At 42.0% G+C, this 21909-nt stretch overlaps 1 protein-coding gene across 1 annotated transcript; it reads right to left on the reverse strand.

Annotated features, from left to right (window-relative positions):
* Window positions 1–327: 327 nt before the first annotated feature.
* On the reverse strand, window positions 328–17425 carry LOC123187024 (putative disease resistance protein RGA1). Its single transcript, XM_044598772.1, has 2 exons — window positions 17146–17425; window positions 328–3888 (listed from the first exon to the last, which is right to left on the reverse strand). The coding sequence occupies exon 2, from the start codon at window positions 3878–3880 to the stop codon at window positions 521–523; it is 3360 nt and encodes a 1119-aa protein (XP_044454707.1). The 5' UTR covers window positions 3881–3888; window positions 17146–17425; the 3' UTR covers window positions 328–520.
* Window positions 17426–21909: the final 4484 nt, after the last annotated feature.

Raw genomic sequence — 21909 nt, forward strand, 5'->3', positions numbered from 1 at the left:
GGAAGTTAGTAAGAGCAAGCCTGAAGATATACAAGTGGTTGATGTGGTTCTCTGTGAATCGAGGGGTCTTGAGTTCGAAACCGTCGCCCACACTTTTTTTGATGGTTAGCTGGAAAGAAAAAAACAGGTTAATGGGCCGGCCTAGCTTGGACGGGGTGTGTGCACCGGATGGCGAAACAAGGATAAATCTTTGGCAATGAGCCAAGATACTGCATGTAATCAAACAATTATGTTTTGTTCATTTTTGTATGACTGTTGCCACTTTGCTATAAGATGACCCGGGATTTACCCTCATTTCAGCCAAAAAAAGGACTGCTCTTCTGCAAATGAACCAAATTTTCTGCAAGGTCTGAGATTTCATCAGGGCATGTACAATGAGCAACATAAGGTGAACAATTCAATCACACTGGATTGCTAAGAGCATTTGAGTTGCCATCTCTCCCTACAGTTAAACGTCCGATGAACTTATGGAAACACATAAAAAAGTTACAACGAGAAATATTGTCACTGAACCAACACACTAGGTACAATTGCCAATTGCAAGCTTCTCAACGTAATGCCCTTTCATGTTTCTTGATTGCTTGGACAACTCCGGGTGGCACCCAGTAATATGGAGTGTTTCCAATGAGGACGGCAGACCACACATCGGTAAAGATTGGAGCTCTGAGCAGTGTGATATTCTCAGCACTTTGAGCGATGAAAGACTCCTAAAGTTCAACGGAAATGATGTTGCAGTCACTTTAGGACATCTCTCGATGACCAAATATTTTAGTGAATCAAAAAACTGCAATGAGGATAGAGACTGCAAGAACTGGCAGTTGCGTACAGACAAATCCGTGAGCATTGTGCTAACCCCAACTATTTCCAATGCTGGAAGAGATGTTAAGTTAGGGAGGTCAATTACCTCCAACGAGGAAAGACAAGGCAGAGCCTGGAGAAACCTGCTAAGGTTATAGTCAGTGAAATTGCATCGACGAAGCTGAAGCCTCTGTAGAGAAACAAGGGACCCTATTTCTTCGGTAGCAACGACTTGTTCTGCACCAGTTATGTTTAAGGCTACAACAACCTTTAGATTTTGCTTATGGAGTAACCCGTTGAAGTGGCCAGAAGTTGTGCAAACATCCAGCTGGAGCTTCTCTGAATCTGAAGAAAAAGGCACAAGCCTCATGTATGGCATGAAGCATGTACGTTCAATGGTAACTTCACGAGTAGCTGCGGAGAAGGGAGGAATTCCGACCAGTTCTGGACAATCCACTATAATCAATCTTTCAAGGCATGGAAATGAGATCTTGTCCTCTGTGCCAGCCCACTCACGCAACTTTGGGAAGTCATCAAATTCAAGGACACTTAGAGATGGAAATGCCACATCACCGTTGCCATAAAACTCATGTCCAATTCGGTCAACTGCACATAGCTCCTTCATGTGTAAATATCTGAGTGATCCCAAATTTCCCAATGGAGGAAGGATTCCCAAACTCCTGCAATTGATAAGGTGCAAAGAGCGCACTTGCTGCAATGACAATAGCCAATTGGGAGCTTTGGTGCCACAATACCTTCGTATATGAAGTACCTTTATGTCTTGGTGCGGCTTTAAGCCTTCAAGTACCTCCACGTCAGCAGGAGGAGGGTTATTCCTACTAGCAAAGCTCCATTCTAAATTTAGAGAATTAAGATGTTTTTTCTTATTCAACTCAGCTTTGCATGCTTCTTCATAGCTTGAAACATTTTCTAGACCTTTTATTTTTAGTAGCCCACGAAGACCATTGATGTTCCTCAACTCTTCTAGTTTATGCCCTTCCCTCTTCTCAATGTGGAGCTCAAGTGATCCCTGAAGATTTGCTAGCCGACCAATGCCCACCAATCCTGCAGTATACTTTGTCTCAACAATAAGGTGCCGCAGATTGACTAGCATAATAATGCTAGCAGGAAGCTTCTCAAGGGAACATTCCCCGGTGAAGCGCAATGTTTGCAGGTGCCAAAGCCTGCCAATTGACTCAGGAAGCCTCTGGATGGAGCCATGGATAGAGAGGTAACGGAGGTGCAACAAGTCATTAATGCAATTGGGCAACTCTTCAGAGTTATAGCAACTAAGATCAAGAACATGCAAATGTTTTGACTTCGCCAGGATACCTTTTAAATTCACCGCAAAATCTTCTTGGAAGCAACTAGAGGAGGATGAAAGTGATGGTTGGATTAACAAGGTGCGCAACTTTTCTAGCCCGGAAAAGTTTGCGAGGCCAGGTAAACTGTTCATGGTGACAGACAAATGGCGCACTGTTGATGGGATGTCAAAATTCATGCCATCATCAATACGGAAGCAGTCCTCCTCCGCAGCAGACTTTGCAAGTTCATGGAGTAGGCCATGCACCAAGTAATAAGTCTTGTGTCCAATGTTGATTTCCTGAAAAAATGAGCGTGAAAGGAGCTGATCAAAATATTCTCTAGCTATGTCTTCCATCCTTTTCTCAGCCATGCCCTGTGGATGTACAAAACCCTCCGCAATCCAAAGGCGGGACAAATGTGCTGGATCAAACTTATAGTCCTCTGGAAACAAACTGCAATATGTGAAGCACCGCTTGAGGTGTCCAGGCAAGTTCTTATAGCTCAAGAGTAGGGCAGAGAAAACAGTGCCATCCTGTAACCCTGTTTCAAGGATATTTCTCCAGTGCGCTTTGCTCCTTGTTTCTCCTAGCAACCCTCCCACCAGCTTGGCAGCCAAAGGTGATCCATTGGTTTTTGTAGCAATTTCCTTTCCAATCAACTGCAGATCTGGATGGACATTCTCGTCATCAATGGGAAAAGCATGTTCCTTGAGCAGGGACCAACAGTCATCGGTATCCAGCGGATTTACAGTGTACAGCTGCGAGGAACCCAATATGTGAGGTACCATGCGAGAAGTCACCAAAATTCTGCTTCTGCTATCTGCTGAAAGAAGAGGAGTGAGGATGCCTAGTAAGATTTCATCCTTACTGTTGCATACATCATCTAGAACAATCAGGCATCTCTTGGATGCCACAAATTGACGAAGCTCGGACTGAAGCACTTGAAAATCCACCATATTATTCTCATCAGATCCAACCCAAGATGGTTGGGCCGATCTTAAAATCTCTGTTGCGAGCTCCATTTGGTTGGAGACACTGGAAACTGACACCCAACATCTGACATCAAAATGGTTCCTGACGCTTTCATCGTTGAATACCATCTGAGCGAGTGTTGTCTTCCCAATTCCTCCATCACCAACAAGAGAGACCATTATCTCCGGTGTGGCCTCGCCACATGACCGGATGAGCATCCGCACAACCTCATCCCTCTCCCTGTCGCGCCCATAAACCACCGGACGAGTGTCGCTGACGGAACCAAGCGACGATGGCGGTGGATTGGAAAACTGGCCTTGGCCCTTGTCTAGGAGAGGGACAAGCCTGCGAGCTTTCTCATTCACAGCTTTGATCTCCCTGATGATCCTGTTTGGATTGGAGCGGTTCCATCGACACCTCAAAGCAAGAAGCAGCTTGAACAGATGATTGAGAATCTTGTTACGTGGAACAAGGTTAGATTGAAGCCTGTGGTACTCAATCTTGTCTTGAATCACTTCGATGGAGTAGGTGGCGTCTCTTTCCTGCTGTACCGGTGCCCCATGTCGTGGATCGGCGACGGCAGAGATGAACCAGATCTGGAGCATATTGGTCTTGAGCAACTCCAGCTCGGTGGCGATGACCTTAATCCACCTTGGCACCCATTTCCAATATCCCTGGTCAAGCGACTGGATCTCCTCGGCAAGTCCCTCCATGGCCCCGGCAACCGAGTGGACCAGCTTCGGGGCCTCCGCCAGACTAGAAGGATCCAAACCGCATGTCGCGTCGGCCTTTGTGAACTTCATCATGGGATCACCTGGGTTCGAATCAAGGAAAATGAAAATCTTGATTATTAAATAAGAGAAGGGGTTTGCTAAAACTCAGTCGACTGAGTTTTAACAAAGTCTCAGTCGATTGTCTCACCATTAGATCGACAATGCTTTATGTTTCCTACAACATTTGTTTATCTTATGTTTAGTCAGCCGGCCGACCTGTGCTTTCTTTTTCTTTGCGTGGGATAGGGACGCATGCGTCATGGGTTGGGTGCCCGCGGCCAGGTGAGCGTTTTCTTTGTATTTGTGGGGCTTTTTTGTTTGATTTGTTTTCACTTATCTGTATCCTCGCTTTTTTTATTTTTCTGGTTAGTGCTTTTAAACCTTTTTTGTCCGTGTTGCTTGTCATTGTTTTTTTTTGCATTCCTATCTACAATATTTTTTGTTTTTATTTCCTTTTTAAAACTTTTTTCCTACCAACGACAAGATTCTTTCTATCCTTTTATTTTTTACTATATAATAATATTATTTTTTAAAAATTTTGAAAATAGTGCCCTCCATTTGCTCAATTGCCTCTGAACTGCAATTGCATGTCTGTAACTACTATTAACACTCAATAGTGTTTTGTCAAGGAGGGGATAGTTGGATGTCTACCACAACACATGCTATTACATTAGTAGCCTCCACCTGCAACTACATGTATTCAATGCGATTGCAGCTTCGTGGTGTTTCGTTGGGAGGATGCAGTTGCATGTCTATAAGGGCATGCAACTGCAAGCGTCACCCGTGACTACACCTCTGTGGTGTTTTTGTCGGGGGAGGGGGAGTTGCATGTCTACCACTAGGCATGCAATTGCAAGGGTCCCCCCTGACAACAACTGTATGTCTTCAACATGATGACAACTAGGTGATGTTTTTGTCCGGACAAAGAGGAGTTGCATGTCTACTACTAGGCACACGATTGCAAGTGTCGCCTCGACTGTAACTGCATGTCTTCAACGCGACCGCAACTCTGTGATATTTTTTTCAAGAGGATGGGAGAAGTTGATTGCATGTCCTCCACTAGTCACCCAACTGCAATTGTTGCCCTCGACTGCAACTACATGTCTAGACAAACAACTCCAAGTGCCGCCCCTAATTGCAACTGTATGTCTTCAACGAGACTGCAATTTTGGGAAGATTTTGTGTTTTGTCGCGCGAAGAGCGAATATGCATATCTTCCACTAGATGCGCAATTGCAAGTGTGAACCCCGACTGCAACTGCATGTCTTCAACGTGACTTCATGGAGGTTTTGTGTTTTGTTAGGGAACGGGTGAATATCCATATATGGCACTAGGTGCACAATTGCAACTGCCAATGCCGACTGCAAATGCATGTCTTCAACGTGATTGCAACTTGAAACAGATTATGCATTTTGTCAAGGAAAGGGCGAATATACATATCTGCCACTAGGTGCGCAACTGCAAGTGTCAACCCCGACTGCAACTACATGTCTTCAACGACTTGGGAAGGATTTTGTGTTTTGTCAGGGGAAGAGGGAATTTGCATATCTACCACCAGATACGCAAGTACAAGTGTTACCCCCGGCTGCAACTGCATGTCTTCAACACAATTATAACCTGGGGTCGGAAATATTTTATTTTATATTTTTGCCACCATGCCATATGAAGGCGAAATTTGAAGAATAGATTTTTTTACAAATTAGGAATATCTTTTTATCATCACGGGGACACAATATCAATGAGGTGAAAATTATAATAAAAGGAAGCAATACAAAACAGAAAAAAGAAAGTAAAATGAAAAAAAAATGCGTGACCAAATGAGAGACGAACTACTAGCAGAAAAAATGGCAAGTGCAGGTTGTCCAAATATTATTAGTTTTTTTAGGGGTGTCCGAACATTATTAGTAGAGAAAACAAGCCAGCCTTGTTTTTGTAGTGGCCACTTGTAGTATTGCTCTAGTTGACGACGGGCCTTATCTAAGTGGCCAAACCCAGCGCAGAACAAACGTAAAATGAGACAACGAGAAAAATCGTATGCGATCTAAATGACCGACTTCAGCGACTAAGACTTCTCTAGGTCTCAGTCGACTTTGCAAATGGGAACATAAATGTTGTATGTTAGCATATGACTTACCTGCTCGTATTCTTTTTTTGCGAGGGGCCTTACCTTCTCGTATTAATATGATTATGTAAAACAAAGTATTTTGATAAACATTTAGCATTCGGTGAGAATTTATTGGTATTTGTAAAAAACCAAAAGTAAGAGGGAAAAATCGTAACTGATAGAGTAAAGGATAAAAATGACATAAGGGTAAACGAAGAATAAGCGGATGACGGAAACTTAGGTCTTTTTTTTAAGTAGAAGAGATATTACTTTGCGCTCAATGCGACATATCCGTAGTACTATTTTTGAAGACGATACTGAGGTCGCTTAATCGCAATTGCAAAAGTTGTTGAGGGTCATATGATCATTCGTTTAAACTAAAGAGTGTATCGATAGAAATTACTGAATATTCATTGATGAAGCGACTCGCGGCTCTTCGAGTGCTATGGGTGCTCGGTCGACGCCATTGACTATGCTCGAATTGGGAAGATATAATCCTAAAGGCGGTTAGTGTTCAAAATATGCCCTAAAGGCAATACTAATTTTTTTATTATTCTATTTTCATGTTCATAATTAAGTTTATATTCCTATGCTAGAATTGCATTGGTTTTGAACGTGAGATTTGGAGTAAAACTTAATTGCATGTGTAGAAAAAAAAACAGAAAAACATATCCTAGTCAGGCTTCTCGACCAGCTCATGTATTGTTGATGATTCTATTTTTCCTTACGATGAGCATAGCTAATGCCTAATGCGACAAAGATGCCGTCAATAATGAGAACACATTGTTAGGGTAACAATAACCCAACTTATGAAATAATGTGAAATCAGGTCCACAATATGTTGTCGGTATTTTCTCATAAAGTGTTAGCATTTACTCGTGCCTTTAGACCATGAGAATATCGTAAACCTAGATACCTGATGGTTACTTTGGGGTTGCGAAATGTTACACTATGATCTGGTAATTATAAAGTTCATTTGTTGGTGCACCCGAAAGTATGGCATGGTGCTAGATACGACAAGACCGAGATTTGTCACTCCGCCAGTGGAGAGATACACTCTGGGCCCACTCACTATTATGGTGTCCTGCATCGCCTGTTCAGGTATTGTGACTAAGGAGTTAGTCACGGGAATTGTGGATTATTAAAAAAACAGTGATAACTAGGTATAGTAATGAAGGAGTTGATCATGAGGATAGTGCCAAGTCTTGCCTTGGGTTGTGTAACATAATGAGAGGCCAAAGGAATTGTATGAAACAATACAATGTCCGCTCGATAAAGATCTTTGATTTTATGTGAAAATTATTATGGGTGTCCAGATCCCACTAATAATTATTGACTGGAAGTTATTATGGACATGTCCACATATTCACAAACCTAAAGGGTCACACGCTTAACGACTAGCGACATTTATCAGTGCTATGGAATGATGGAGAATCGTGGATAAAGGTTCCCACGGTGTTTCAAATTTATCTCGAAAGTGTTCTGGGAGGTTGTAGAGTGTCCCTTTGATATCAAAAAGTATTCTGGAAGGTTTCGGAATGCTCTAGAAGGTGATGGAAGCTTCTAGAAAGGTCTAGAAGGTTTTGGAAGTTCTAGAATATTCTAGAAGGTTTCACATGGGCATCCCCTAATTGCTTGGGGTCAAGGCAGCCCATGGGCCAAAGTCGGCCAACCCCCTACTTACTTGTAAGGCAAGCAATGGAGCAGGAGTTCGAGGAGGACTCCAACTCCTGTGGTCGATTGACCCGCTTGGCAACTGATACTTCTCCAACATATCTATATTTTTTTATTGTTCCATGACATGTTTGTATCATTTTGGCATCATTTTTCTTGGAATGATATATTAATTAAGTGTCTAGTGTGAGTTCTTCCTTTCTGCATGTTTTGGGATTTTCAGGAATTTTATCTGGCCCAAAAAATCTGATTTTTTTAAAGAAGTTTTGCACTAGGAATCTTCTGGTGGCCACCTACATAGGCCAGGGGATGGCCCATGGCCCCCCAAGTTCCCCCTCCACGCAGACAAGCGCCACGTGCCCCCTGGTGCTCCGCTCCACTGCCTCTCGATGCCTACACATTTTATATATACCTGAAAATGTTTGAGAATTTTCAACCCTATTTTTTCCACCACCACACCTCTTTGTTCTGTGATGATCCAATCCGAAGGCCTTTTCTAGAGCTCTGTCGGAGGGGAATACTTCACAGTGGCCATCTCGATCCACTTTAAGGTCACCATGATCAGCCGTGAGTAGTTTCCTTTGGACTATTCCTTTGTTTTCCCTCCCATGTTTCTCAATACAAAGATCACATGAGTTTTCCTACATGATTGTGATCCATCCGTTGTCGTCTATTGGTGCGTTTGTTGCAGTGTGATGAATTGTCACTTTATGATCAGATTTATCCATGGTTCTCTTTGCACTAGTAGAAAACAGGGCTTTGGTCACAGCTCAATATACACATTAGTCCCGGTTGCATCACGGACCGGGACTAATGTGAGCATTAGTCCTGGTTCGAGTGGCTAAAGGCATTCGTCCCGGTTCAAATGAGACCTTTAGTCCCGGTTTGAGCCACGAACCGGGACTAAAGGGTGCGATGCCCTTTAGTCCCGGTTCGTATCTCAAAACGGGACTAAAGATTAGACCTTTAGTCCCGGTTTGATACACGAACCGGGACTAAAGGGTGCGATGCCCGTTAGTCCCGGTTCGTGTCTCAAACCGGGACTAAAGGGGTTCGTGTCTCAAACTCTAACCCCCCCGTTGTATCGCCATTTCAGTTTAAAAAAAATAACAAAATGATAAAAACTTCAAAAAATAAAATCCTTCCAGATGTAGTTATATTACAACATCTACTAGTTAGGAAAATTTAAAAACTTCAATTTGGACATGTTTTGCAAAAACTGTAGGGAAAAAGTAAAACGACTATAACTTTTGCATACGATGTCGGAAAAAGTTGTATAATATATCAAAATGTTCAGCGCGAAAATCCGCATCCGATTTTGACCGCCGTAGGCCTATTTGCAAATTTTTAGAATCCTCAAATTCATAAAGGAAAAAAGATATGTTCAAATTTCATTTTTTTGAATTTTGGTTAAATCTGGTCAAACTATGGTCAAACTACTTATTCAAGAAGTATTAGTTTTACTAAATAATTATTCAAGAATATTAGTGCTACTAAATAATTATTTCAGTTTTTTGAATTTTGGTCAAATCTGGTCAAACTGTGGTCAAACAATGGTCAAACTACTTATTCAAGATTTATTAGTGTTACTAAATAATTATTCAAGAATATTAGTTTTACTAAATAATTATTTCAGTTTTTTTTTAATTTTGGTCAAATCTGGTCAAACTGTGGTCAAACTACTTATTCAAGAAATATTAGTGTTACTAAATAATTATTGTTTTTTAGAATAATAGTTTCAAACTCAAACAGTGAAATGTGTGACTTCATGCTCAAGCTAAACTCCTGAGGGTTAATAGGACTGACATCTTACTACTGTTAGGAAAACAACAAGTGCAGACTTGGAAACGAGGGGGAATAGAACCCGAAAGTTAAGCGTGCTCAGGATGGAGTAGTGAGAGGATGGGTGACCGGTCGAGAAGTTAGATGATTTGGAATGATGAGGGGTGATTAGAGATTAGAGGTTAAATTGAGCAGTGATGAGGGGTGATTAGAGATTAAATTGTAAAATAATACATAAATTTGAAAATCGAGATTTTAAAAAAATCATTTTTTCCGTAAAATTTCCTTTACCAACCGGGACTAAAGGTGGAGCTCCAGACATCGGCCGCGTGGAGGGCCTTTAGTCCCGGTTCGTATAAGAATCGAGACTAAAGGGGGGGGGGGGGCTTTAGTACCGACCCTTTAGTCCCGGTTCCAGAACCGGGACTAAAGGCCCTCTATAACCGAGACTAATGGGCCTTTTTCTACTAGTGTTAAGATCTATTTGGCTTATTTATATATGCTCTCTGATCTATTTTTCTTTCTTTGGCCAAGTTTGAGGTTTGCTCTCCAAGAGGGGGTTGTGTATGATAGTTCGTTTCAACCTTGCAAGTAAGCTACCATAATGAAAGAACGTGTAAAAGGCTTGTATTGTGTTGTTGCCACTAGGGATAAAAATATGGTTGCATAGTTTTCCTCTGCATGCAGGCTGAAGTCAATATACCATCTAGTTCATGTCATCCCACTTATTGCAATACTCTAATTTTACTTAATATTTTAATATGCATGCTTGATAGCGGTCTTGGGTGGAGTATTAGCTATAGATGCAGTCGGATAACAATTTGCTGATATTGGTAAGCGATGCTCATATATATGTTGATTATGCGATCGATAGTCATAGTTATAAATATTGCAATTTGACTACTATGCAACTGTAATTCAATTTTTTTTACCATGGCAACTATAATTTTTTCATCACACACGACGCTTCATTTTGGAGAAAAAACACAAGTGAACCTATGGATCCCGATCCATCTTCTTCCTATAAACTTTCAATCTCAATCAATGCTCTTTTTAACTTACTATTTTTACTTTACTTGCCATCAAGGTCCAAGCCTTTTTCTAGTGTCGTTTCTTCTTCAAATCCTTTTAACTAGCAAAGCTATTGAGATTGACAACCTCAATAGTTTTGTTGGGGCCCAAGGTAGTTTTGTATCTCTCTGTGCAGGTGTTGATCATTGGATTTGTTTCTAAGCTTATGTTGGTACGATAAACCTTGATGTCACTTAAGGAAAATTGTTGCTTGCTACAAACTCTTGCAATTGGTGGCCCAACACCTTTCTAGTTTAGAGGAAGCTGCAATCCACCTATATATAGGTGGGGGCTCACCAGGAGGAGGCAAACATGCCTTTTGCTAACCGTATCCTCCTATTCTAGGCACTACCCCTCTCTCTTCTAGATAAAACCACCACCGAAAAGGCTGCTCCTTCTCGTAGGTTCCCCATGGTTTTTTTTTCTGCTGGTCCTTGGAGTACTGTGGTGCCCCTAATTCGGTATGCATGGATACCTTGGAGGTGTCATCTACTTTGATGCTATATTGGTTGGATTGTTCTAGCAGATACTCTCGTGGCTGGGAGGTATAATCTAGCAGCCAGAGTCGGCATACTTCACCAACATCTTCTCTACTTCTGCTGCACTGAGTTGATCATTAGTATAATCTTATTACCTATACATCCATAGTCATCTTGGGTTTGATCGTGTGCGGATAAAATTTGTTTCACATAGTACATTCCCCTATGTTTGCATCATGAGTGGTACTATGCGTAGTTGTAGGTACGATTAGATCATATGTGATATGTGGGAGTTGCACATGTGATATGCGGAGTAGTAGATGAGATCTGTTACCATATTTTCTTGTTGGTTCTCTAGCATAGAATTAATTTGATATGGTGGTAATGTGGAATTTGCTACAAAGGACTGTGTATCTTTCGGTCCTCAAAAGTTGCGCCTGCGTATGCCAACCGTCAAACCAAAGATGTTCTTCATATGACTTTAGTTCTACTTTAGTTGATTTTTTTTGCAATAACCGGGCTAGGATATGAGACCTACACAGGGTCACGCATATATATGATGAATAGTATGGGGTTCGATATATTTTATTAAGTCTCGTGTTTCATATACCTTGAAATTTAAATAACAACAAGGGTACTCATGCTTACGACAACTTAGGTAGCAAACAGTTTCCAATGGGGCCCTACAAGCCACATATTGTAGCAAAAACGTTAGAGACATCTAACTTGTTCTTGCAGAGTATGCATGTGATGTGGTATATCCTATGAAGATGCAATGTATTTGTATGAGATGCAAAGTGGTTGCAATATTTTTTCCATGATCTGTGTGTCATGAGTACGACTATGATTGTCGGTTTTCATTTTACTCAGCATGCATGTCAGAAAGCCATTTACTGCATTAGTAGTAATTGTGGATGACATGGTGGTGGAAATAATGCATCCATGGACCTCGATGCAAAGCCGTATGCGAAGGAGTTCTACACCAAAAGATGTTGAAGAGAAGCTACGATAGAAAATTTCTACCACAATAGTAGAAAGTGATGCGATGACAGAGTTTTCCTGTTGAGAAACTGTTGCCATGAAAGCCAAAAACGCTTCCATGCCAGAGAAAGGGAAACTGCTGCCACGAGATGATTCTAAGGAAAACTATCGCTGGCAATGTGAACTTCTTAGATGGAAGGGGCATACTGTATCACTATATTTTGATTTTTATGTGATGATAATCCCTTTTGCACCTTGTTTAATGCGTGGTAGATCTAGTTAAATAGGATGATACGTCACACAAATATCAAGTGGTTAGTGTTCATCCAAGCGTAGTGCCATCTAGAGTGCTTACCATTCTGAGGTGTGCCCTGTCACACGGGTACGATAGACTTTACATGTATCAGACGGGCGCGAACCCTTCGTGTTGCAGGACACTTGGTTGTCCTGATGAGCTTTACAAAATCATCGTGGGCTTGGAGCACACCCATCGAAAGATGAACAAGAGTAGTCATATGGGGATATTGCTGGCATGTTGACCTAACAATCTCATTTCTCACATCAGTGATGTCACATCAATGGTGGAGTAAGTGAGTCGTGGATCTTTAATCACTAGTAATCAGTGGGTCACATCACCCCTATATTGTTTTGGACCTTCACTATGATGGATACTGATTTAGTGGGAGTATACTCTTTTTAAAATTTAATTTGAGTTGCATAATTATGAACAATATCTAAAGTGTATTTGCATTTCCCTTGTAGATCAATTGCACCCAATTCCCCCTTCCCACTAACTTCAATACTTGAGAAAGAAAAAAGTGAGTAAATCTGGTAGTATTGCAGACTGGTAACGTAATCAGAGGATTGTCCTCGAAGGTGCCAAGAAGGACAATTTCCTAGAGAAACCACTCGGTGACCCCCTATCTTCTTGCCTCTCGAAGAGGTAAATGTGTTGTATTCCAAGAGAGATGATTCCATTGCAATCCAATGTGCCATGCTTGCCTCCATGGAACCCAATCATCAAAACCAATTCAATTTTTTTTTCTGATAAGGAAAACATTTTGAGAATCAGGATGCCTATGATACGACCATGGTGCTCAAAAGTTTCTTTCAGAAACAAGGAAGGGTTGAAAGATATAAGATGTCCAAAGCCATGTCTGATTGGAAGAAGGCAGAGGGTTGTTCAGTGAGCCAATAAGTACTCAAATTGTTTGGGTACGCACAAAGGCTAAATGCACTAGGTTTTGCTATTCCCCAAGAGTTGGGTACTGATCTTCTTCTTTCTCCCCTCCCTTCCGAGCTATAGTAGTTTCATCATGAATTAGAACATGATGGGGAGGTTGTTGGAAAAATGCTCTAGAGGCGATAATAAAGTTGTTATTATTCTATTTCCATGTTCATAATTAAGTTTATATTTCTATTTTAAAATTGCATTGGTCCTTGAATTTGAGATTCGAAGGAAACCTAATCGGATGTGTAGAAAGATAAAACCAAACATATCCCTAGTCAGGCCTCTGGACTAGCTCATGTATTGTTGATGGTTTTGTTTCCTGACTATGAGCATAGTTAATTTAGAAAGAATCCTCACAAGAGTGAGAAGACATTGTTAGGGTAGCAATGGTGTGGGATAGACCCAACTTATGAAATACTGCGAGATCACGTCGTCCATATGTTGTTGGTATTTTATCATGATGTGTAACATTTAGTCGCGTCTTCAAACCTTGAAAATATTGTAGACCCGAAAACTATATGGTTTCGGGGTTTGCCATACATTACTCAGTAATTGGGTAACCATAAAGGTGACTTTTTGGTACACCGCAAAGTATGTCGTGCTGCTAGATGTCAAGACTAGGATTTCCCCTTCCACGATGGATAGGTACACTATGGGATCACTCGATATTATGTTTTATAGGATCATCTGGACTGGTATTGTGACTAAGGAGTTAGTCACGGGGATACTGGTATAAGGAAACGAGAAAAGAGTACAAACCGGTAACAAGGATAACCAGGGAAGGTATAGTGATAAAGGAGTTGACCACAATGATGCCATCAAAGTCTCACCTCGGGTTGTGTAATGTATCATGAGGCAAAAGGAATATTATGTCGGAATACAACATTCGCTCGATAAAGATCTTTGATGTTATGTGGGAAATATTATGGGTGTACTGATCTAGCTAATAATTATTGACCGGAAGGAGTTCTAGACATGACCACATATTGTCAATCCTAAAGGGTCACACGGTTAACGACTAGTGACATTTAGGAATGTTATGATACGATGGAGAATGAGTGATAAGGGTCCTGAAAGTGTTTCATATGATCTTTGAAGTGTTACGGGAGGTCCCGAAGCACCCTAATGATATAAATAAGTGTCCTGGAAGGTGCCAGAATGTTGTAGAAGGTGTTGGAAGCTTATTGAAGGGTCTAGAAGGTTATGGAAGCTTCTAGAATATTTTGGAAGGTTCCACATGGTCTTTTCGTCACCCCTACTTGCTTAGGGGGCAAGGCAACCCATGGGCCCCCAAGTCGTCTGGGCCCCTAGTTGCTTGGAGGGCAAGCCAACCGAGGAGGATCCCTAGAAAGACTCCAACTCATCTGGTCGGCCGACCTCCCTTGGTCCTCCATCTATATATAGGTGGGAGTGCACCAGGATGAGGCACGACAAGAATTCATCCGACCCCTCCTCATGTGCTAGCCATCGCTCCTTTCCCATCTAAATCTAACCTGGATCGCACCACCACCAAAAGGTTGTTGCTTCTCCTTCTCATAGGCCCTCGTAGTTTTTTGTGCTGGACCACAAAGTGTTTGGTGCCGTTGACGCAGCGGGCGTGGATACCTTAGAGGGATCTTCTACCTTGACGCTAGGTCGAGCGGGGCCGTTCCAGCAGATACTATCATGGCTGGGAGGTATAAACTAGTTGCGGGAGTCGATAGGCTTAACCAAAATCTTCTCTACTTCTGATGCGTCGAATTTATCATTGGTATAATATCATTACCTGTACCTCCATAGTTATCTTGGTTTTGATCATGTGCGATTTATTTTATTTTACGTAGCATGTTCCCCTACAGTTAGAAGATTCACACATGCTCGTGATGGAAATCTTCAGACCTGAGTACTTGAGGGCAGCCCTGTCAAGTACTGAAAGCCACATTTCCTCTGACAAATCAAGACACGTTGTGTGATCTTGCACAACATGATCATCGAGGATAAGAGAGGAATGCCAGAGAACTTTTGGCACCCTTCAATCGAGATCCGATTGGGCCTAAACATAATTAAAACAGGATCCACAGATTCCTTGCATCGCACCGGAGGATCAAGAAGTGAGAAGTTCATATCCAGCTCCAAGATGATCTTGTTGGGCACTTGAGGGCACTTCATAGCGCTTGATTCTTGTGCCTTTACCATGCTTTTTTACTTGGATTATTACTTCATTAGGACCCTTTTGTGTGTTTGAATTTGAATAACTTTTTTCTAAACTTTGACTTTGTTATGTTGTTGAATTTTGTTAACCTAAAGTATCAAGTTCACACTTAATATTTATGAAAATATCGAGTAGAAATGGATATGTAAACCAAAAGATAGAAGCATTTGCAAAGTTTTTTTAGGGACTTAAGTTTTAGGAATTCGTTTAGATCTAGGTTTTCTTTAACTCCTCAAATTGATGAGTTTAGGATTCCGGCTAGAGATGCCGTTAGCTTGAGTGCTCGCATATTTCTTCAATTTATTTCAGGCTTTCCGGTGATATATTTTCAGCAATACGGTGGGTCAATTAGGAGACGACAAGGTGTTTGTAATGACTATGTCAATTAGACCTGCCAACTCAATCTCACGGAGGTGCTCGTACGTAGGGGCGGGCCCACCTCAATTCACGGGTATTCATTTTAATGTTCACTATTTTGACCCAAAAATAGGTATATATAATGTAGACTATGTGTATATATAGGGGAAAAATGAAACTGATATAGTGAAACATGCTAACTAAGCATTTCAGCCCAAAAACAGAGGCTAGCATACGAAAATGCATAGGAGCTCTCGGGTGCTACGCCCCCCATATTCAAAAATAATTTAGTAATTCAAAAAAAGTCAAAAAACCCCGGAACTTTTTATGGAATGAAACATGACCAAGTATTGCACTCGTATAAAAAAATTAAATGGGGAATGCCTTTTATTGTATCTGGGGCCACAGATTTCCCAAGAAATGCTAAATACAAGTACTATTCATGCTATATTGTCATCATATTTGTTTTTGCCCTGAAGTCAACAGGAATCATTCCTTGGCCAAACTTTTGCTTTCCACTATATTTTCTTGATGTTGGCACTTTGATATGTTGAATAATTTGTATTTCTGTATGTTGAATTTTCTTAAGTTATGATCAATTTTGTGAGTCTATTATATTATGCTATATCTTTTATGTATTATCCAATTATTATATATTGGTGCTATAATCAGTTATACACGTCAAAAAAAGCTTTAGGCGTTTAAAAATTGGCTTTGAATTTTTGAATGCACATTCTTCAAACCTTAGACTCACCTCTACCCATAGGGTAGCACTTGCGTTCATAGGAATGAGTGCGCCTGTATGTTAAGAGCGTCTGCGTGGATACCATGCCAGAGTACTAAAGTTTTAACACACTAAGGATGATGCCCCTTGCATTTAGGAGAGCCACCCTCGTAGTTAACACTAGTTAATTGTTCATGTGTCGCAATGGGGCATCTGTGATCCTTCGATTCAATGTTCGATGATATTTTTTATAATTAATGTTATTCTGTTCAATGCACAATGATAATTTATATAATTAACATGATCTTTTCGTTCAAAGAATGATACTCTCCACAATTAACGTGATCCAACTGTCCAACACTCGGTGATAATTTTCATAATTAACATGATTCTCCGGTCCAACGCTGATAATATGCCGGAGTAAAGTTTTTTACACACTAAGAACGATGCCCTTGAGAACCAATATGTGATTGGATGATTAGGTAGACAGTGGATCCCTAGCCCACCAGGGTTCAAGTCCTCGTGCGATCATATGCCGGCTGAGTCTTTTGTAGGTGCTTATAGAGGTATGTCGTGTGTATATGCGTTTATAGGAGTGAGTGTATGTGTGTATATATATGAGTGTTTGCGTCCGTGTTGTGTTAAAAGAATGATGGCTGACCAGAGAGATGGATAGAAGCATAGGGGTGCCGTAGTGGGCGTACCTCGTGCGAAGTCGTGCTCTTGGCGAGTCGCCGCCGCGCTCGTAGGAGGGATGTTGGGATCTCGCGGCCACTCGTTGGACGAGGAAGAGGGTGCGACGCCGGCCGGGCAATGCGTGCAAGTCGACCGCCGAGAATTGGGAACCCCGCAGAGCCTGGATGAGAGGCAGCAAACCAGAGCACCGATCGAGGTCAGGCCGTCCTGGCTCCGCCTTGTGTCTGAGCGCTGAGCGCTGAGCGGAGGAACCAGCGGCCGTGCGTACGTGCGCGAGGAGGAGGCGTTTGTATTCTGGATGCAACACAGTTGGCCTAGGCGTGTAACCATATATACTGCTCCAATCTGGACCCAGTTCACCGTGTCGCGTGTCTGCAGCACGCCGGGACATTGGCGGTCAGCCGGTTACCAACCGCGGTACACTTTCTAAACACCGACTGATAACGTGTTCCGAGGAGGATGAGTGGGTCCTGAGGCCTACACTTCTAAACACCGAAATTCAGATGATCTAGTAGTATAGTACACACAAGTCTTTCCCTGCGAAGTTTCCAGGAAACTGACGGTGGAACTTTTAGCGTGTGGACTGGGTATATGCTCACAGGAAGGTGTTTGAAACTTTCCTAGCCGACGTACGAAAAACCACGTTTCGTCGGAAACTTCCCTAGCCGACGTACACTTCTAAACACCGAAAGTCTACAGGAGCCGTGGAGACGGGGCAGAAAAGTCGAGCCGAAAGCGGAAGCCGCTCAAACTAAGCTATCGTCTCTCGCAATGCTCGCGTTGTCTCTGATTTTGCGCGTCAGTTCTTTTTGTCAACATAGCGCAGTGTTTAGTAAAATACTATTGGTTTGTAAGACTTGGTCTTTCGTCTTCTCTTGTGGGAGGTCTTTTGCCTGTCGTACGTTCAATCTTCTTTTTATTTTATACAAAGTTTATACCTACTACTATACTAATAAAGAAGAAGGTGATATACTTGGCCCGTTGTGTGTTTCTACTGAAAAATCCCTTCACTTTTTTAAGAACACAGCTTCAACCGGGCGACCCGAACGAACGCGAGTTTTATTCGTTTTTCGTTTGTTTGGGTCGACCGCGTGGACATGCGCGTTCGCTTTTTCATTTGGGTTGGCTGGTGCGCCTAGCATACCCATTTTTGCTTACGTGGCCGAAACACATTTAATAAAGTATAATTATACACAAATGGTCGGTCAAACGCCGGCCAAAGTCCACTTAAACAATAACTAAACATTAAAAACCCTAAGAGTCCGCACACTACCCTAGTAGACCGCCTTGCCCTTGCCTTTGACGTCGTCGTTGCCGGCGGTGAGGTCGATGAAGACTGGAGGCGCCCCAGCCCAATCGAACGCGGCTTGATAGGCCGCCAGGACAGCCTCCTCCAGCGTTTGCTGCAGCGGCAACATTGCGGCGAGGCGGGCACGCTCCTCCTCCTTCTCCACCTCAAGGCGCAATGCCTCCTCGTTGTGGCGCAGCTGCTGCTCAAGGCGCATCCGCCGCTCGCCACCGGCCTCCTCCTCGGCGAGCTAATGCGCCTTCCGGCGCTCAAGGTGGACCGCCTCCTCTTCCGGCATGGTGGCGAAGTAGCAGGGAGGCGCGCTCACCCACTCATGAAGTTGGCCGGTCTACAAATAGGATTCCTCGGGCCAAGTGGGGCCGGGGCGGCGATTGCTTCCACGGCATGGGCTTGCGCTTCGGCTCCGACTCTGGCTTGGCCTTGGGCACGACAACGGGCGGCAGCTGCGGCGCTGGCGGCCCAAACGGTGGCACATGGACGAAGTCGCCCGCCACCGACAAGGCAAGGGCGTGCACCAGCCCATCCCAGTGCCACCATGCCTGGTAGACTGGTATGTATAGCTACTCTCGCTCCCGCGGTGGCGTGCGGCGTCTAGCTGTCGGCGGCGGAGGAGGGAGCCCGCGGGAGGAGCTCGCGCGCGGCGCTGAACCTCCCTCCCCCCCTCCCGCCCCCCTTCCACTGAAGAAGCACATGCTTGCTTGCTAGGGTTTCGGGCTGGCTGGCTAGGGTTTTGTGGTCGCTGGCAAGGAAGCAAAAGTGGCAAGAAGTGGACCGGAAATGGATGTGGCCGGCCCCGCCGCACGCGTCCATTAAAAAGGACGGGCACACACTGCAAGGCGGGTCCTCGGCAGGTGGCCGTGTTAACTACGACTGCGTGAGGTGGTTGGCCGGCCGACATGTGGGGCCACGATGGACAGCGAAGGGACGCGCAGCGCGTCCTCTTCGTGGCTTGAAATACGTCGGCGCGAATGCGAAGAAGATGCATTTTGGGTTTCAGTCGCCTCGTTGGGCGGTGTTTTTTTCGCCACCACCCAAATGGATATGAGCCGATGAAATGGGTCGTCCGGTTGAAGTTGCTCTAACCCGCAATTCAGTAAAACTCGTTCTTCCCAGATTTTCTTGTCACGAGTGAGCCGCACATCGTTTTTGTTTTTCTTTCGTCTGTCACTCGCATGGACCGATGTGGGGCTGCTTTGTATTTTTTCTCTGCGTTGATGGGGCAACAGGAAAAAAAATACCTGTGAGGAAATCAAACTCCACACCTGCACTTTCGTTCCGATCACAACAGCCAAATAAGCCATCCTATGATTTGTGCTACAAAAAGGGTCGTTACCCAATTCATAGTCCCACCTCATTCTTTCTATCAAAACCCACTAATTTTTATATGCTGCCAAGTTGCCTTCAAATAAGCAAGTTGCCCAAAGACCAGATAAAGGAGGACATGCAAGGAAATCAGCGGAATTCAATTGGAAAATCAGCGGCTACAGCAATGAGACAACCATCATGCAGCAATCAATCCGGCGGGTGGACAGCAACATCGTCACGTGTTGCGTGCTGGGCACACTCTTAGGATTTTGTTCTTTTATTTTTTTCTGTCTGCATTTTTAGGTTTTAGACTAGCACATATGCCCGTTTGCTGCAACGGGAGATAAAAATACTATGTAAGAATTATATGTGCAAGCAAATACCTATGTGCACACGACAAAAGGAACATTTAGGGTGCGTTTGGATCCCTTGCCGGTTTACCTCGCTAGGCAAAGCTAGCCTTGCTGATGGAGGCTAGCCGATTTGGCTCGCCCGCTGGATAGAACAAAAAGCTGGCAACCGCTGGCAATAAGGCAAGCTAGCTCAGGAACCAAATCCATCGCTCCTTTGCTTGGCCAGGCTAAGCAAGCGTTTGCCAGATAACCAAACGTTCCCTTAGTTTCTTGGTTTCGCCGCGTGTGAAGGAATTAATACGCTATTATTCCATTCATTGGTCGAGAGCATTTAAGAGTTTTGTTACATCATCGTACGTCAGAGAAGGCCCATAAGTTATTCAATCTAATTTTCCTTTCAATCCTTTCAATCGAGGAGATTTTAAGGTATGAAGTTTATGAATATTGTAGGTAACATGAATAATTTTTTAAATACAGAACAGTTTTTTGAATATATATACACTTTTGAAAAAAGGCGAACAAACTATGAAAGGGGACATCTTTTTAAATTCACAAACAGTTTCTGAAAAAACCAACTTTTTTATAAAAAATTAACAATATTTTTTAAAACGGGAACATGTGTTGAAAATTCAAAAGATTTTTAGAAAATGTGTATATTTTACACAAAACATTATTTTTAATTCTCAAAATTTCACTAAAATAAGAATATATTTCGAATTTAAAGCATTTTTGAAATGCCATTTTCTTTTTAGACATCTCAAACAATTGTGAAAAACAATAATTATTTTTTGAACAAATAGGAATCATTTTGGAAGTTCCGAATATTTTTGAAAATAGCAAAAGAAATTTTGGAATTCTTAACATTTTCAAAAAAAATCTTAACTCTGAACTTTTTTTGAATTTTTTTCATTTAGGAAATAAATTTTAAAATAAAAATATACCTGGAAGGGAAAAAAGAGATAGAGAAAGGAGAATAAAATTAGAAGTAAAACACAGAAACAAAGGAAAAAGGCCAGACCATTATTGGTATTACTGTGCGAATCTCTGACTAAAAAACATGAACATTATTTGAATTTCTGAACATTTGTTTAATTCGGGAACATGTGTTGAAAATTCATAAGATTTTTAGAAAATGTGTATCTTTTATGCACCAATATTATTTTTAATTGTTAAAATTTCACTAAAACAAGAATATTTTTTGAACTTGGAGCATTTTTTTGAAATGCCATTTTCTTTTTAGACATCTCGAACAATTTGGCAAAACAATAATTTATTTTGAAAAAATGGGAAACTTTTTGCAAGTTCCGAATATTTTTAAAAGTAGCAAAAATGTTTCCAAAATTATTTTTAATTCTGAACGTTTTTTGATAATTTTTTATTTACGATATAAATTTAAATTCTGAAAAAAGAATTTGGAAGGGAAAAATAGATAGAAAAATAAGAATAAAAATATATGTAAAACACAGAAACAAAGAAAAATGGGACAGCCCAATATTGGTTCTCCTGTGCGAAATTCGACTATTTCTTGCCCAGTGCAGAAAATAGGATTGGTCCAGCTGCGTGGGGAGAAAAATAGGTGGGTTGGCTTCGATGGGCCATAGCGCGCGTCCCACGTACGAAAATTCTTATTCTAGCACACAAACACATAAAAATTTAGTACCACCTTGGATAGAAAAACAATTCCGGAGGTGAACGGATGAAAAAATTGACGAAACGTACCTTGCTTTATTAGTAGGTATAGATATAGATATAGATATAGATATAGATATAGATATAGATATAGATATAGATATAGATGAGTTTTA

This window comes from Triticum aestivum, chromosome 2A (assembly GCF_018294505.1).
Source record: "Triticum aestivum cultivar Chinese Spring chromosome 2A, IWGSC CS RefSeq v2.1, whole genome shotgun sequence".
Taxonomy (NCBI): domain Eukaryota; kingdom Viridiplantae; phylum Streptophyta; class Magnoliopsida; order Poales; family Poaceae; genus Triticum; species Triticum aestivum.

Coding starts and splice junctions, on each gene's coding strand:
- LOC123187024 (XM_044598772.1), bottom strand. CDS start 3,880: ATGATGAAGTTCACAAAGGCCGACGCGACATGCGGTTTGGATCCTTCT.